At 40.7% G+C, this 16275-nt stretch overlaps 1 protein-coding gene across 5 annotated transcripts in view; it reads right to left on the bottom strand.

The window, feature by feature from the left end:
- Positions 1-498: 498 nt before the first annotated feature.
- NMU (neuromedin U) overlaps positions 499-16275 on the bottom strand; it is a 139198-nt gene continuing 123421 nt past the window's right edge. For all 5 annotated transcript variants that reach the window (XM_073645469.1, XM_073645470.1, XM_073645468.1 and 2 more), the window contains 3 exons: positions 14459-14512; positions 12916-12954; positions 499-660 (listed from right to left, as the gene is read on the bottom strand). In XM_073645469.1, the coding sequence (XP_073501570.1) occupies positions 12919-12954; positions 14459-14512 (90 nt within the window). In that variant the 3' untranslated portion in view covers positions 499-660; positions 12916-12918. The remainder of the gene's footprint in view (positions 661-12915; positions 12955-14458; positions 14513-16275) is intronic.

Here is a 16275-nt window from a genome sequence, read left to right as displayed (position 1 = left end):
TTTATGTATGTGAACCAATTTATTCTTGTATTTTTGAATCCACAGTAAAACACTGTGACGTGTAAACATACCCTAATAGTTATAAATTCATGGATTGAGGATAAACTGATTATTAGATATATTTACCTTGCTAGAGAGCAACTTATATTTACCTTGCAAGAGAGCAACTTTTTGTGAATTTGTTAAAATAAAAGGTAACTTTATTTAGCGTAACTTTTCACTACAATAAGGCAAAAACAAAGTACATGAGTTGCATTCATCTGGTTGATAGTGACACATGTAATATAACAGCTGTGTAAATAAATGAAACATTCAGTCTAACAGATACAAAATGTTTTAAAACAGTGATCGGAGAAGTGCATTTATTTACAAGACATTATAGACGCATCCAGCAACTTTCGGCGTGGCAGCATTCTGCATGCAGAGTTCTTCAGCTGCACCTGTCATTAGTCATTCTCATTATACACCATAGTAATACACAGTAGAGCACTGAAAAACAATGTTTTAATATGCTTTTAATAGAAGTAAGAAATTAAGGAAAATTTGGCAGTTGTGGCCAAAAATAATTTGATAATATCCTTTACATTCTATTGTGAAAGATTGTTACAAGTTTACAATATGGGGTGTCCAAGTCTGTGTACTTAAGCCTTCATCAGCTATCTGAAAGAAAGAAATGATAAGGTTAAAGACATGTATGTCCATTATTGTAAAATAGTAATCAAATGCCAACTACTGCAATATAGAACTTGCTAAAATGAAATTTTACAAAGCTTGCATTTGGCAAACCTGTCTGTTCAAAGGGAATGTGTCGTCAGAAATTGATCTATTGTTTAAATGGTTGTTCCACAACTTTTTTTTTTATTGTTGAGCTTTCCTTAGGATAGATCATCAATAATAGATTGGTGAGGGTTCAATAACCCCCAGCGGTCATTGCACATTTAATGGGGCTGTGCTGTTTAGCTGATTGCTGGCTGTACTGTGTGTTGGACCTTCATCGATCTGAAATTGGATACAATTTTTTTTGTTTAAAAAAAAAAAAAAATTCCTAACATCTTCAATTTGCCACATCTCAGTAGTCAACTCATTATCATCACAGACCGGATTACACATATTACATGTATAGATAACATAGGATTCTCCATTTACAATAGGTATTTTTATAGCTCCTCCCAAAACTGTATATCAGACAATTAAACAGATTAGTAATAAAAAAATGTCTCAGTACCTGGTTTTAATTAGTCAAATATATAGTTGACACATTCCCTTTTAAGAAGGTTGTCTCCTACTTTAAACATTATTAATGGGCGTAGGATGGTGTAAAAAATAAAATTTATATTCACCTCCCACCAGTGTCGGTCCTTTGCACTAGATACTGTGTCCCACACCAATCTTTTGTCATCTGAACAAGAAGAAACCTCTTTCTTAATGTTTGGTGGAAATATCAAGGCTGCAACCGATCATTGGCCACAGATTGGCTGCAGCTATCATATGATCCCTCCTCCAGATGTTGATGTCTGGAGACTTGTGGGGACACAATACCTAGTGTGGTGAAATGGCACTGGTGCAGAAGATAATTTTATTTTGTTACACCACCCTGGTGTCTTCACTATGCATTTTAAAAACAGTAGAATTTTCAGGTCTTCTTTCTTAGGAATCACTGAGACTCTACCTTTGAAGCTGCTTTAAGGTCTTATTCACACAAATTTTGCTTTTTAATGTTTTTAAATGCTGATAAAAACCTATGAATTGTCTGTATTTTTAATACTGTATTTTCCATGTGCTTTGAGGGTGCTTTTTGTAGCAATTGAAGGCCTTTCTTCAAACAATCTTTTTTGTATATTTTTTTCCTAGTACAAAAACTTCATGAATTTTACACATTTTTCTTTCCAGTTTTTAAAAGTGCCTTTGGTGTTGCATTTTAATTCATTAGGGCATGATCACACAGAAGTTTTTTTTATTCTGTGTTTTTTTTTCCAGATGATTAGAAAAACTATGGGCCTAATTCCTTATTAGATTTTTGCCATTTTTTTGTGTCAATAACTATCTATAAGTATTATAACTACTAGTAATTGTTTTATTTTCAACAAAAAAAATTGCTCCTTTTAAAACTTGTCTTTTCTTGTTTAGTTAATTTTCTGATTTTTACATCAATATTTCTTTTACAGATGTTTTAGATTCATTTATAAAAGTTGCAAAATTTCTGCGTAAATATCCTCTGTTTCCACCCCCCCCCCAACTGTGTGAATTTTTTGGATGCCAAAAATTTCTACACAAAATTGGCAACATTTTGCAGAACATGCTCTAAAAAGGTGTAAAAGAAGTTAAAGGCAAAAGTAACTCTCTCTATCACCCACTCACACTGCCTCTATTACCGTCCCCTGGTGACAATTCATTTCAAGGGAAAGATACTTCAATGTTAGAAGCAGTGATTGTGACAGCGGCGGTGACTGAAGGTGTGGTCACTTCTCAATCACTTTTACTGTACCAGGATATCATCAGGGTATGGCGGGGACAGTAGCTGCTGTGCTAAGTGACCACAGCGCCGCCCCCTGATGAGCGCCTTTTTCAGTAGGTATGATAAACGCTGCTGCAGAAAAGCGAGTGCAGCCCCAGCCTCCTGTGACATTCTGGTTAAGACTCCTCTCAAACGATACATCAGAGAAAGTAAAGTAAAAAAAAAACACATATAGGAAACAGCAGGATGAGGAAAAGTGTAGGGAATTTACTAATAACATAAATTACCCAAGTGGTTAGGGCTTAAGAAATGTGCTTTGTAGGCATTGCACCACCCCTTTAAAGTCTTTCCTGGTATTTCTATATTGTATGGGCACCATGCTCTTTCCTAAAGTATCCAGTCTACACTACATTTGCATTGGTTGAACTGTATGCTCCATTGTATTATACCTTTGTTAATAATATATAACCCAAATATATGCTAAAAGAAATGATCGTGCCATATAAATAGTACTAATGGGAAATAAGGCTTCTCATTCTTCTTGGTAAATTAAAATGGTGAACTGGCTGATTCATTAAAAGGAGATTATACAGTTGAAACATAATTTTAGGGTACCAGACAAAGGGAGCCTGATGTCAATAAATAGTCAAACAGAATAGCACTATCAGGCACGGTATAGACAGAGAGTCTGGATTCCTGCCCTGTTGTACACTAATCTAAATAAGAAGCTTAAATTGCCCAATGCATTAAATGTAATGATACCCAACATCCTGTAAATGTAGACAGGCTGCAAAGTCAAGACCCATCAATTTTGCCATTTTTCATCAATTAATTTTTAACACAGTAGTAGACACGACAAACAAGAATAAGACAGTGAAGGTACAGGATCAATATCTACTGAAACATTTTATGTAATGCATTTACTCTTTGCTGATTGTATAGAGAAATACCAGTATTTTACCAATAAAGCTATTTAAAGTGGTTGTCCGGTCTAAATCGATAAGTCTGCCGTCACTCTGAGTGACTGAAGACTTAGGAATCCCCCCAGCGTATGCACTGTGCCCTGCGGGAATTCGCCGGTTTCTGAGCTGGGATCAGCGGGTACATATGCGTTATGCATAATCCGGACATGAGCCTGTCTAGTGGGCGCAGCCTTGCTCCATACACTTGTATAGAACAAGGCTGGGGCCCGAATAGTGACATGGCTATCCAGTGGGTGTGGCCTCGCTCAATACAAGTGTATGGAGCAAGGCTGTGCCTACTAGTCGGATTCTGCCCGGCAGTATGCATAACGCATACATACCCGCCGGTCCCGGCTCGGAAACCGGTGAATCCTCGCAGTGCACAGTGCCTGCGCTGGGGTTATTCATAGGTCTGCAGTCACACACCGAACACACACCGAACAACCCCTTTAAGGTGAACGTGTGCAAGTCTTTGCCTTGCAGTCTCTGTTAATATCCAATATTTAGACATATTGAAGTTGGTCATACACATAATATAGCAGTTGGCAGAGTGACAGCCATCTTTCTCGACTCCCCACACACAAGAGCACTTGGCCACTACCAGATTGTCTCTGAAAATAAAAGGATCAAGTGTTGAAATGCTAACCGTCTGACCCATAATCTGTAGGGAGAGAGTTAGGAGACCCCCATGCACATCAGATTCTTGGCTGATCCCACCAAACTATCAGATGATTAAACTCTATCCTTCTTTTCTTGCACTTGGACATAAAATAAGATACCCTAGTAGCCTAAGCATAGATACATTTATATGAAAAAGTTTGGGCACCCCTATTAATTTTAAGCTAATGTTTTCTTAAAATTGGTGTTTTTGCAACAGCTATTTCAGTTTGATATATGTAATAACTGTTGGACACAGTAATGTTTCTGCCTTGAAATGAGGTTTATTGTACTAACAGAAAATGTGCAATCTGCATTCAAACAAAATTTGACAGGTGCATAAGTATGGGCACCCTTATCATTTTCTTGTTTTAAATACTCCTACCTACTTTTTACTGACTTACTAAAGCACTTTTTTTGGTTTTGTAACCTCATTGAGCTTTGAACTTCATAGCCAGGTGTATGCAATCAAGAGAAAAGCTACTTAAAGTGGCCACTTGCAAGTTGTTCTCCTGTTTGAATCTCCTCTGAAGAGTGGCATCATGGGCTCCTCAAAACAGCTGTCAAATGATCTGAAAACAAAGATTATTCAACATAGTTGTTCAGGGGAAGGATACAAAAAGCTGTCTCAGAGATTTAACCTGTCAGTTTCCACTGTGAGCAACATAGTAAGGAAATGGAAGAACACAGGGACAGTTCTTGTTAAGGCCAGAAGTGGCAGGCCAAGAAAAATATCAGAAAGGCAGAGAAGAAGAATGGTGAGATCAGTCAAGGACAATCCTCAGACCCCCTCCAGAGAGCTGCAACATCAACTTGCTGCAGATGGTGTCACTGTGCATCGGTCAACTATACAATGCACTTTGCACAAGGAGAAGCTGTATGGGAGAGTGATGCGAAAGAAGCCGTTTCTGCAAGCACGCCACAAACAGAGTTGGCTGAGGTATGCAAAAGCACATTTGGAGAAGCCAATTTCTTTTTGGAAGAAGGTCCTGTGGACTGATGAAACCAAGATTGAGTTGTTTGGTCATACAAAAAGGCGTTATGCATGGCGGCAAAAAAACACAGCATACCAAGAAAAACACTTGCTACCCACAGTAAAATTTGGTGGAGGTTCCATCATGCTTTGGGGCTGTGTGGCCAATGCCGGCACCGGGAATCTTGTTAAAGTTGAGGGACGCATGGATTCCACTCAGTATCAGCAGATTCTTGACAATAATGATCAAGAATCAGTGATAAAGTTGAAGTTACGCAGGGGATGGATCTTTAAGCAAGACAATGATCCAAAACACCACTCCAAATCTACTCAGGCATTCATGCAAAGGAACAATTACAATGTTCTGGAATGGCCATCCCAGTCCCCAGACCTGAATATCATTGAACATCTGTGGGATCATTTAAAGAGGGCTGTCCATGCTCGGCGACCATCAAACTTAACTGAACTGGAATTGTTTTGTAAAGAGGAATGGTCAAAAATACGTTCATCCAGGATCCAGGAAATCATTAAAAGCTACAGGAAGCGACTAGAGGCTGTTATTTTTGCAAAAGGAGGATCTACTAAATATTAATGTCACTTTTCTGGTGAGGTGCCCATACTTATGCACCTGTCAAATTTTGTTTGAATGCAGATTGCACATTTTCTGTTAGCACAATAAACCTCATTTCAAAGCAGAAACATTACTGTGTCCAACAGTTATTACATATATCAAACTGAAATAGCTGTTGCAAAAACACCAATTTTTAGAAAACATTAAGCTTAAGATTAATAGGGGTGCCCAAACTTTTTCATATAACTGTAGATGTTTAAAATTGTCAAAATTATTTACATGCATTAATGAGATTGGAATTTAGATCTTCTGGAATATTTCTAGAATGTATAGGATGCAATTAAAAGGGGTTCAATACTTTCAGCGGAGCTCAGTTAGCTAATTGCTACAATTGCAAAAAACTTGCAATGTTTTTGCTAGTACTTCTACCATTTCTTCCCCTTTAATAATATCTCTAAAATCACATCAAAGGAGTTCCTATAGATTTGGAATTACATATTTTCAGGAATTTCCATTAATAGTTGATACTATGCACCAATCAGAAGACCAAGTGGGTTGTTGGACTCTCTACAGAGCTATAACCACTTCAACATGGCAGTTCCTTTTGATAAACATTGAATGGTACATGGTCCTCTGTTCTGATCATTGCTGATGGTCCTAAGGATAACCTATTCACTAATTACACATTATTAGCCTGTCCTAAGTATAGATCTACAATGAAAATTCTTTAATTACCCGTGAAATTACTTTTATCAAAGTGCTGGTCAATTGTGGAAGCAACAGAAGCAAAGTGGGCAAGTTCTAAACACAAGTGCAGAAATTTTGCTTCCCCTTGCAAACTTGTCTTTTGATACTGCTACTAATAGAACCAATCCTGATATCACCACTATATAAGAGTATATATAAGGGGATTTCTCTGTGTGCAATTGTCTAATATAATCTTTAGGGTATACTGTACTCACATGAGAGTATCAGATCAATTATGCTAATTGATAAAACTGAGATCAGAGTTTGACCAGTGTCAGCTTAGTGTGAGAGAATCATAGCACAGATGAGAAGATGGAGAACAAAATTTCTCCATCTTCTACATTGTATTAGTTTGCTGAAATCAGACTGCACTCAGTTGTCATCCGAGTGCATTCCGATGATTTCCATGCACCCGTAGACTTGAATGTATGAGTGCGATCCGATTTGCGCTGCAAATCGCAGCATGCTGCACTTTCTTCATCATGCCGAATTGGCATGAAAAAAAACCTGAATGCAGCAGGAATATGTATCTGGTTCTCTCTGAAGCTGCTTAGTCCACTTCTGGGTGTATCAGTTTAGTCAGCAGTGTCTAATTTCATGAGGCAATGAAGAAAGGTGGCGCACCCGAGTACTGTGTCCACACAGCTGATTCCTTTACGGTCAGTGTGCAGTGACTGCAGTTGGGGCTCAGGCAGCACTTGCTCTGGCTGTCAGAGTCAAGGAAATGCTCAGTATGCAAATCGACAAGAGTATAACGGTGCACCAACCTCTTGGCCACGCCAAGGGTACACCAAAGCTTCCTCATTTACAAATGGGATATAGTGTGTTTTCAAACTAATTACAACAATAAAATACCATATTTTTCGAACTATAAGACGCACTTTTTTCCTCCAAAATTTTGGAGGATAGTGGGGGGTGCGTCTTATAGTCCGAATGTAATTTATGTTGCTGTGGCTGTGGATGGGGGAGGGGAGCAACAGCGGTGGAGGTGCAGGTCACAATGGCAGCAGCCGCCTGCTGCGGATAACACTGTGCACGCTACTAAAGAGAATGAATATTCACTGCTCCCTACTCCTGTGGGCGTGGGGAGCAGTGAATATTCATTTTAAGGGCTCTTTCACTCGTTAGTATTTCCGGTACGTGTGGTGACAGTTTCCACACGTACTGGAGACACTGACACACGTAATAAGCATCCAGCGCCTTTTTGGACAAATGATCCCAGGAAATCCAAGGTTTGTTAAAACATCCGTTTTTTTTCTTCATATTAAAAACAGGTAACAAGACGGTCAGGCAATTGGGATACACTCATGATTGCAAACAAGGCATAGAAACTATGCCTATGTTTCTATGCCTTGTTTGCAATCATGAGTGTATCCCAATTGCCTGACCGTCTTGTTACCTGTTTTTAATATTAAGAAATAAACGGATGTTTTAAGAAACCTTGGATTTCCTGGGATAATTCGTCAAAAAAGGCGCTGGATGCTTATTATTTTGTGCATATTGAATTTCACCCAGTGGATCCGTGCAGCCCGGAGGACGCGGTAACCAAAGGAGAAAGTGAGCTGACAATCTCATGTTATATATACTGACACACGTAGACCCATTCAAATCTATGGGTCTGCGCACACATCAGTGTGTTTCCACAGACCATGTGTCCGTGTGCTCCATACGTAGACATGTCAGTTTTTGGCAGGCAGCACGGATCACACGGACCCATTCAAGTCAATGGGTCAGTGTAAACACGTGCCGCACACGGATGCCATCCGTGTGACATGTACCGGCGCTTGGCAATCAGCGGTACAGTTAGCGCTGTTCCCAAGCGCCGGGTGCTGAATGCTGCCCTCATCATAGTACCCTTCTGGCGCTGCGATCAGCACCAGCAGGGAATAATGATGAGAGTTGTAATGTCTGCTCCTGGTGTCTTCACCTGTAAAAATAAGAATAAAATAAAAAAATCCTCATCCTCCTAAGCATCCCATGCTGTAATCCATGCGACCGCTCAGCAGAGTAGCCGGGGAGAATGACTCCCGCAGCAATTGGGCCCCGGACCTCCGCTGATCTCAGTGAGTGACAGCACACCATTCGCTGAGCGCAGCTCTGGGGCCGCTCGCTGCACAGTTGCACATGGACACACGGACACTGATATCTCCATTATGGGTTTTTCCGTTACCGGAAATATCTGGACGTGTGAAACTGGCCTAACAGCGGGCACACATGTTTACCGAGCAGCTGCAGGAAGTTGACGGCAGCAGCTACAGTTTGTCCACTATTAAAGAAAATGAATATTCACTGCTCCACACGCCCATAGTCCCGGTGTGGGGAGCAGTGAATATTCCGGCAGGTGACCTCAGCGTGTGAGGGTGCATGGCAGTTATGTCATGCACTGCTTACACGCCGAAATCAGCTGCTGGCATCAGAACAGGACGCAGCGCTTGAGCAGAGGGGAGTAGAACCCTTTATTTTTTTTACATATCCAGCGTTATGGATGTCATATACACCAGGATGGGGGGACCATGGATACTAGGATGGAGATGAGGGGGTCATGTATACCAGGATGGGGGATCATGCATACCAGAATGTAGATGGGGGGTCATGCATACCAGGATGTGGATGAGAGGGCCATGTATACCAGGATGGGGATGAGTAGGCTGAGCATACCAGGATGGGGATGAAGGGGCAATGCATACCAGGATGGGGATGAGGGGGTCATGTATACCAGGATGGGGATGAGGGGGTCATGTATACCAGGATGCGGGGGCCATGTATACCAGAATGGGTATGGGGAGCCATGTATAGCAAGATGGAGATGGGGGGGGGGGTCATGCATACCAGGATGGGGATGAGGGGGCCATGCATACCAGGATGAGGATGAGGGGGCCATGCATACATGCATACCAGGATGAGGATGAGGGGGCCATGTATACCAGGATGAGGATGAGGGGGCCATGAATACCAGGATGAGGATGACTGGGCCATGCATACCAGGATGGGGATGAGGGGGTCATGTATACCAGGATGGGGATGAGGGGGCCAATCACCAATCATACCAGGATGAGGATGACGGGGCCATGCATACCAGAAAGGGGATGGGGGGTCATGTATACCAGGATGGGCAGGGGCATGTATACCAGAATGGGTATGAGGGGCCATGTATACCAGGATGGGGATGATGGGGCCATGTATACCAGGATGGGGATGAGGGGCAATGTATACCAGGATGGGGATGAGAGGGTCATGTATACCAGGATGGGGATAAGGGGGAGAGGCATACCAGGATGGGGATGAGGGGGACATGCATACCAGGATGGGGATGAGGGGGCCATGTATACCAGGATGGGGATGAGTGGGTCATGTATACCAGGATGAGGGGACAATGTATACCAGGATGGGGATGAGGGGGCCATGTATACCAGGATGGGGATGAGGGGGACATGTATACCAGGATGGGGATGGGGGAGCCATGTATACCAGGATGAGGATGAGGGGGCCATGTATACCAGGATGAGGATGAGGGGGCCATGTATACGAGGATGGGGATGAGAAAACCATGTATATCTGGATTAGAATGGGGGCCATGTTTACGAGGATGGGGGGCCATGTTTACGAGGATGGGGGGACCATGTATACCAGAATGGGGGACCATGTATACAAGGATGGAGGGCCATATATATTTATGGCGGGGCACATTTAACTTTTCAGACGTGCTGGATTCATTAAGAGACATGAGCCTCTACACGACACAGGTGACTCTGACTCCAACAAGTCCCCTTGTTCATGCTAGTTTTTAAAATATCGGGGCCATAAAGCTTTATTCTTTGTATAATTAAAAGGGGTATTCCCATCTCCAAGATCCTATCCCAATATGTAGTAGGTGTAATGATAATATTAGAAAAAAACTCCAGTTAGAAATGTAATACTGTTCTTCTGATTCGCTATGTCACTTACCCCATGTGCAGGGCATTGCAATAGTTTAGGTATTCATGTTTATGACCACTAACAGTTAACTAACTGTCATTTTATGAGTGGTCGTAACCATGGATACCTAAGCTACTACAGAAAGCTGTCAATCAGTGATGTGGGTGGGGTTACACAGAGCTCAACATTCAGAGAACTGTTACATCTTCAGCAGAGAAAAGAGGGATGTTATCAAAACTGCATCAAGGAGCCCAGCAAGTCATGCATCGTTGGAATCAGGGTCTCTGCCCATACATAATGTTGCTCTCAGGTGAATTTAGTGACATTCATATTAATAGAACTTTTTTTAATATCATAATCTACAAATATATGTCAGATTTTTTTTGCATTCTAAAAAAATTATAAATAACATACCCTGAACAAAAAGTATCCTCTGCTTAAAACTCCTCCTGGTCCCTGCACCCCTGCATATATATATATATATATATATATATATATATATATATATATATATATATATACAGTGGTGGCCAAAAGTATTGGCACCCCTGCAATTCTGTCAGATAATACTCAGTTTCTTCCTGAAAATGATTGCAATCACAAATTCTTTGCTTGCAAGGAAAAAACACAAAAGAGAATGAAGCAAAAATCAAATCATTGATCATTTCACACAAAACTCCAAAAATGGGCCAGACAAAAGTATTGGCACCCTCAGCCTAATACTTGGTTGCACAACCTTTAGCCAAAATAACTGCGAACAACCGCTTCCGGTAACCATCAATGAGTTTCTTACAATGCTCTGCTGGAATTGTAGACCATTCTTCTTTGGCAAACTGCTCCAGGTCCCTGATATTTGAAGGGTGCCTTCTCCAAACTGCCATTTTGAGATCTCTCCACAGGTGTTCTATGGGACTCAGGTCTGGACTCATTTCTAGCCACCTTAGAAGTCTCCAGTGCTTTCTCTCAAACCATTTTATAGTGCTTTTGGAAGTGTGTTTTGGGTCATTGTCCTGCTGGAAGACCCATGACCTCTGAGGGAGACCCAGCTTTCTCACACTGGGCCCTACATTATGCTGCAAAATTTGTTGGTAGTCTTCAGACTTCATAATGCCATGCAGACGGTCAAGCAGTCCAGTGCCAGAGGCAGCAAAGCAACCCCAAAACATCAGGGAACCTCCGCCATGTTTGACTGTAGGGACCGTGTTCTTTTCTTTGAATGCCTCTTTTTTTTTCCTGTACACTCTATGTTGATGCTTTTTCCCAAAAAGCTCTACTTTTGTCTCATCTGACCAGAGAACATTCTTCCAAAACGTTTTAGGCTTTCTCAGGTAAGTTTTGGCAAACTCCAGCCTGGCTTTTTTATGTCTCGAGGTAAGAAGTGGGGTCTTCCTGGGTATCCTACCATACAGTCCCTTTTCATTCAGACGCCAACGGATAGTACAGGTTGACACTGTTGTACCCTCGGACTGCAGGACAGCTTGAACTTGTTTGGATGTTAGTCGAGGTTCTTTATCCACCATCCGCACAATCTTGCGTTGAAATCTCTCGTCAATTTTTCTTTTCCGTCCACATCTGGGGAGGTTAGCCACAGTGCCATGGGCTTTAAACTTCTTGATGACACTGCGCACGGATGACACAGGAACATTCAGGTCTTTGGAGATGGACTTGTAGCCTTGAGATTGCTCATGCTTCCTCACAATTTGGTTTCTCAAGTCCTCAGACAGTTCTTTGGTCTTCTTTCTTTTCTCCATGCTCAATGTGGTACACACAAGGACACAGGACAGAGGTTGAGTCAACTTTAATCCATGTTAACTGGCTGCAAGTGTGATTTAGTTATTGCCAACACCTGTTAGGTGCCACAGGTAAGTTACAGGTGCTGTTAATTACACGAATTAGAGAAGCATCACATGATTTTTCAAACAGTGCCAGTACTTTTGTCCACCACCTTTTTTGGGTTTGGTGTGGAATTATATCCAATTTGGCTTTAGGACAGTTCTTTTTGTGTTTTTTCATTGAAGACAAATTAAATGAAGATAATAATACCAAAGAATTTGTGATTGCAATAATTTTCAGGAAGAAACTGAGTATTATCTGACAGAATGGCAGGGGTGCCAATACTTTTGGCCACCACTGTGTGTGTGTGTATATGTATGTGTATATATATATATATATATATATATATATATATATATATATCAGGATGAGGGGTGGCATATATACCAGAATGGGGGATATTAGAACAGAATTGGGGGTACATTACCCCTATAACAGTGTCAGCAGCAGACCCCCTCCCCCATTACAGTGCATCATGACCACATTTTTTGCTTTAGTTTTTTTCTATTTTCCTTCTCTAAAACCTGGCTGCGTCTTATGGTCCAGTGCATCTTATACTCTGAAAAATACGGTATATACTGCGAATGTGAACTTTATAGGGGCTAAGTCCCCGATATAAGTTTTTTTTTTTAGTTTCCTATGACAGATTCCCTTAATGTATTCTTTACATCGTGTATGTACAGAACTTATGTAATAACCAGGTATGTATTTTTTTTATTTTTGAAGCTGATCATTTTGCTTTGTGAAATGCTCTAAATGCAGGAAGTCAAGAAATAATATACATATATTTAGATCCATATACCTCTTAGCGGAAACCTGCTGATCTCCTTCCATTACGTGGCTGGAAAAGAAAAACAAATTACATAATGAGTTCTACAGATTATCAAGTTTTCTTTTTAATTAGGCAGGTAATATACCCATGATCTAGCTTTTCTTAATGAGCAATTTATATTTTTAGAACCTTACGCCACCGGCCATTACATGGTGTAGGAAAGAGATGAGCTTATTGTATGTGGTCAGGAAAAGGTGTTTTGGATCTTACAGGGTTACACTAGGGTGTTTGGGGCACACTATTAACCTAGAGAAGTGCAAAGGGGCATTAGGGTTTGGGGCATACAGATTTTCCATTACAATACACCTTCATGCTTGCCCAAGCAAAGCATTCATGTTAATGGGGGACCTGACATCTACCTTATAGCAATCATAAGGATTAGGATGTAGGTATATAGTATGTGGCCCACCGTGGTAAGTTACTACACTCGGTCCTCAACACCATTCTGGAGCTAGGGTGTCTCACATCTTTTATTTAGTAATATCTGTAGCCATATTGTCACTTCTAGTTTTAAAGTAAAAAAAAAAAGCCATAAACCTTCAGATATGGGGTTGCGTTCTACAGCCATGTGGCCACCACACTGAAAGCCCGGCTACCGGAAGGAAATGAACTTTATTCCTCCTGACAGCCTCAGGGGTGGCTTCAGTCACCGCTCAGTTAATAGTGAACGGCTGCTGTAACCACACCCCGGCTCTGACTGACAGCCGGCTCTATAGTGCATCTGTACACAGCAGACAGTCAGTGCCGGTGAGTGATTACAGCTGCCGCTCAGTGTGACGCCACAGCTTATGACGAGCTGCGGTGTACCTTATTCCAGAAATCTTACTCCAGTCCCCGACTGGAATAAGATTTATGACGGGGCACATGTAACTTTTTAGACGTGCTGGATTCATTAAGAGACATGAGCCTCTACACGACTCGGGTGACTCTGACTCCAACAAGTCCCCTTGTTCATGCCAGTTTTAAAATATCGGGGCCATAAAGCTTTATGGTTTGTATAATTAAAGGGGTATTCTCATCTCCAAGATCCTATCCCAATATGTAGTAGGTGTAATGATTATAATATTAGAAAAAACCTCCAGTTAGAAATGTAATATAGTTCTTCTGATTCTCTATGTCACTTACCCCATGTGCAGGGCATTGCATTAGTTTAGGTATTCATGTTTATGACCACTAACAGTTAATTAACTGTCACTTTATGAGTGGTCATAACCATGGATACCTAAGCTACTACAGAAAGCTGTCAATCAGTGATGTGGGTGGGGTTACACAGAGCTCAACATTCAGAGAACTGTTACATCTTCAGCAGAGAAAAGAGGGATGTTATCAAAACTGCATCAAGGAGCCCAGCAAGTGATGCATCGTTGGAATCAGGGTCTCTGCCCATACATAATGTTGCCCTCAGGTGAATTTAGTGACAGATTCATATTAATAGAACTTTTTTTTAATATCATAATCTACAAATATTTGTCAGATTTTTTTTTGCATTCTAAAAAAATTATAAATAACATACCCTGAACAAAAAGTATCCTCTGCTTAAAACTCCTCCTGGTCCCTGCACCTCTTCCTGGAATTAAAAAGCAAAAATCGCAATAAATGAAATGCACATATTTCTGTACACTTTAAAGGTATCAGGTTGTATTTGATTTATTTCCATGCATATGAGCTGTCAGATCCCTTGGTATACTGTGCAATTCATAAATTCAATGGGCAGGAAAAACAGTCATGTGTTATTTGTATTGCCAATACTATAGAACCTGAGAAGATACAAAAGCATCATTTAGATGCATGGAAACACAATGCACATGAGCAACACAAACCCATGATTATGGCAACTATAATAGACATGATATCAAATATTGAAAGGATAATATTTGTATTCGGTCGTATTTCTGTTTTTGGAATATATAGACACATATGCAGGTTTAAAGGGGGTGTTCTTAAATTGCTTTAATTCGTTAGACAGCATGAAAATAAGCAAGTGTGCAATTGACTTGCTTTTTCTATCTGCTGTCATTCTCCTGCAATGAGAGATTTTATCTTTAAGGCTATGTTCACATGTCCAGTAATCATCCATTAGAACGGATCCAACAGCAATCCCTGCAGAAACAACTTTTTAGTCTGTTTTAAAAAAACGGATCTCTGCTGGATCCGTTTTTTTTTAACATTGAAGTCTATGGAAAACGGATCCGTTAATTAGCCATCCGTTATTCTTTCATTTGTAAAGGATCCATTTTTTGCTTACTGGATCCTGGATCCATTACAAATGGGAGAAAATGGATGGCTAATTCATGGATCCATTTTCCATAGAAAGATCAGTTTTTTAAAGATAGACTAAGAGGCTGTGTCTGCACAGCTTTTTTGCCAATGCATTGCCGCTGGATCCATTCTGAAGGATAATTACTGGACATGTGAAATAGCCATATGATGTTTCCATGGAGCCCAGCGGGAGTTCCATTCCAGGAGAAGGGTTAACTCTTAACATCCCAGTCAAATCTCTCAAGTCCATTGATATACAGCAGTCAGCTGCTTACCTCCCTCCACACCCTCTCATTTTCTGAAGAGATACAGTTATAAATCATCAGCCCCTCAGCTGTCACAGCAGGTCTCCTACTAATGGCTCTCACTGTGCTGACCTGTGTGCTTGTTGAAATGTTATTTGTATATGTAAATCTAGTGATAACAGTGTAGACTCAGAAAAAAAAATCACTGATTGCAAAATGTGTTATAGCAGAACTTGTGCTGAGCTTTATAGTACTACTAATACTACACTTCTATTCACCAGAGCTATCACTCAAGAAGGAGAACCCACCCTGCTATCAACCTAGATGTAAAGAAACTGTAAGGAGAAGCACAGCTCTGAAATGCTCAAAAGACAACTTGAGAATACCCCTTTACCTGAATATGTGAAGTAGCCATGGATATAGGATGTCTGTCAGTTTAAAAGGGTTGTCTGTGATTTTAACATTGATGATCTATCCTTAGGATAGGTCATCAATGACTAATTGTTTGGGGCGTGACACCCGGCAACCCCGCTGATCAACCGAGCGGCTGAAACTAAGGATAACATCAATGTTAAAGTCCCGGACAACCCCTTTAACAATCCCAATCCTGGCTCAGTTACAGTCAATGTTACCTCAAGCAAAAGAAATGGAGGGAAATCAATCCTTCCAGATCCTTTGTTGGCACATATTAAACAGCTATATATGTTCAATATTAGTGTACATACTATACAATATGCAAAGAACTTTTTGTGAAGTAAAAGGTCTTTTAGTTATACTTATACACAGCACTGTCATTAGTATTCAAGATAAGATATCCAGGTTTACA

This window comes from Phyllobates terribilis, unplaced genomic scaffold (assembly GCF_046119375.1).
Source record: "Phyllobates terribilis strain yellow unplaced genomic scaffold, ASM4611937v1 Scaffold_1__5_contigs__length_1240528914, whole genome shotgun sequence".
Taxonomy (NCBI): Eukaryota; Metazoa; Chordata; class Amphibia; order Anura; family Dendrobatidae; genus Phyllobates; species Phyllobates terribilis.
Note: the sequence above shows the minus strand (reverse complement) of the source record. Positions and strands in the feature narration are given on the sequence as shown.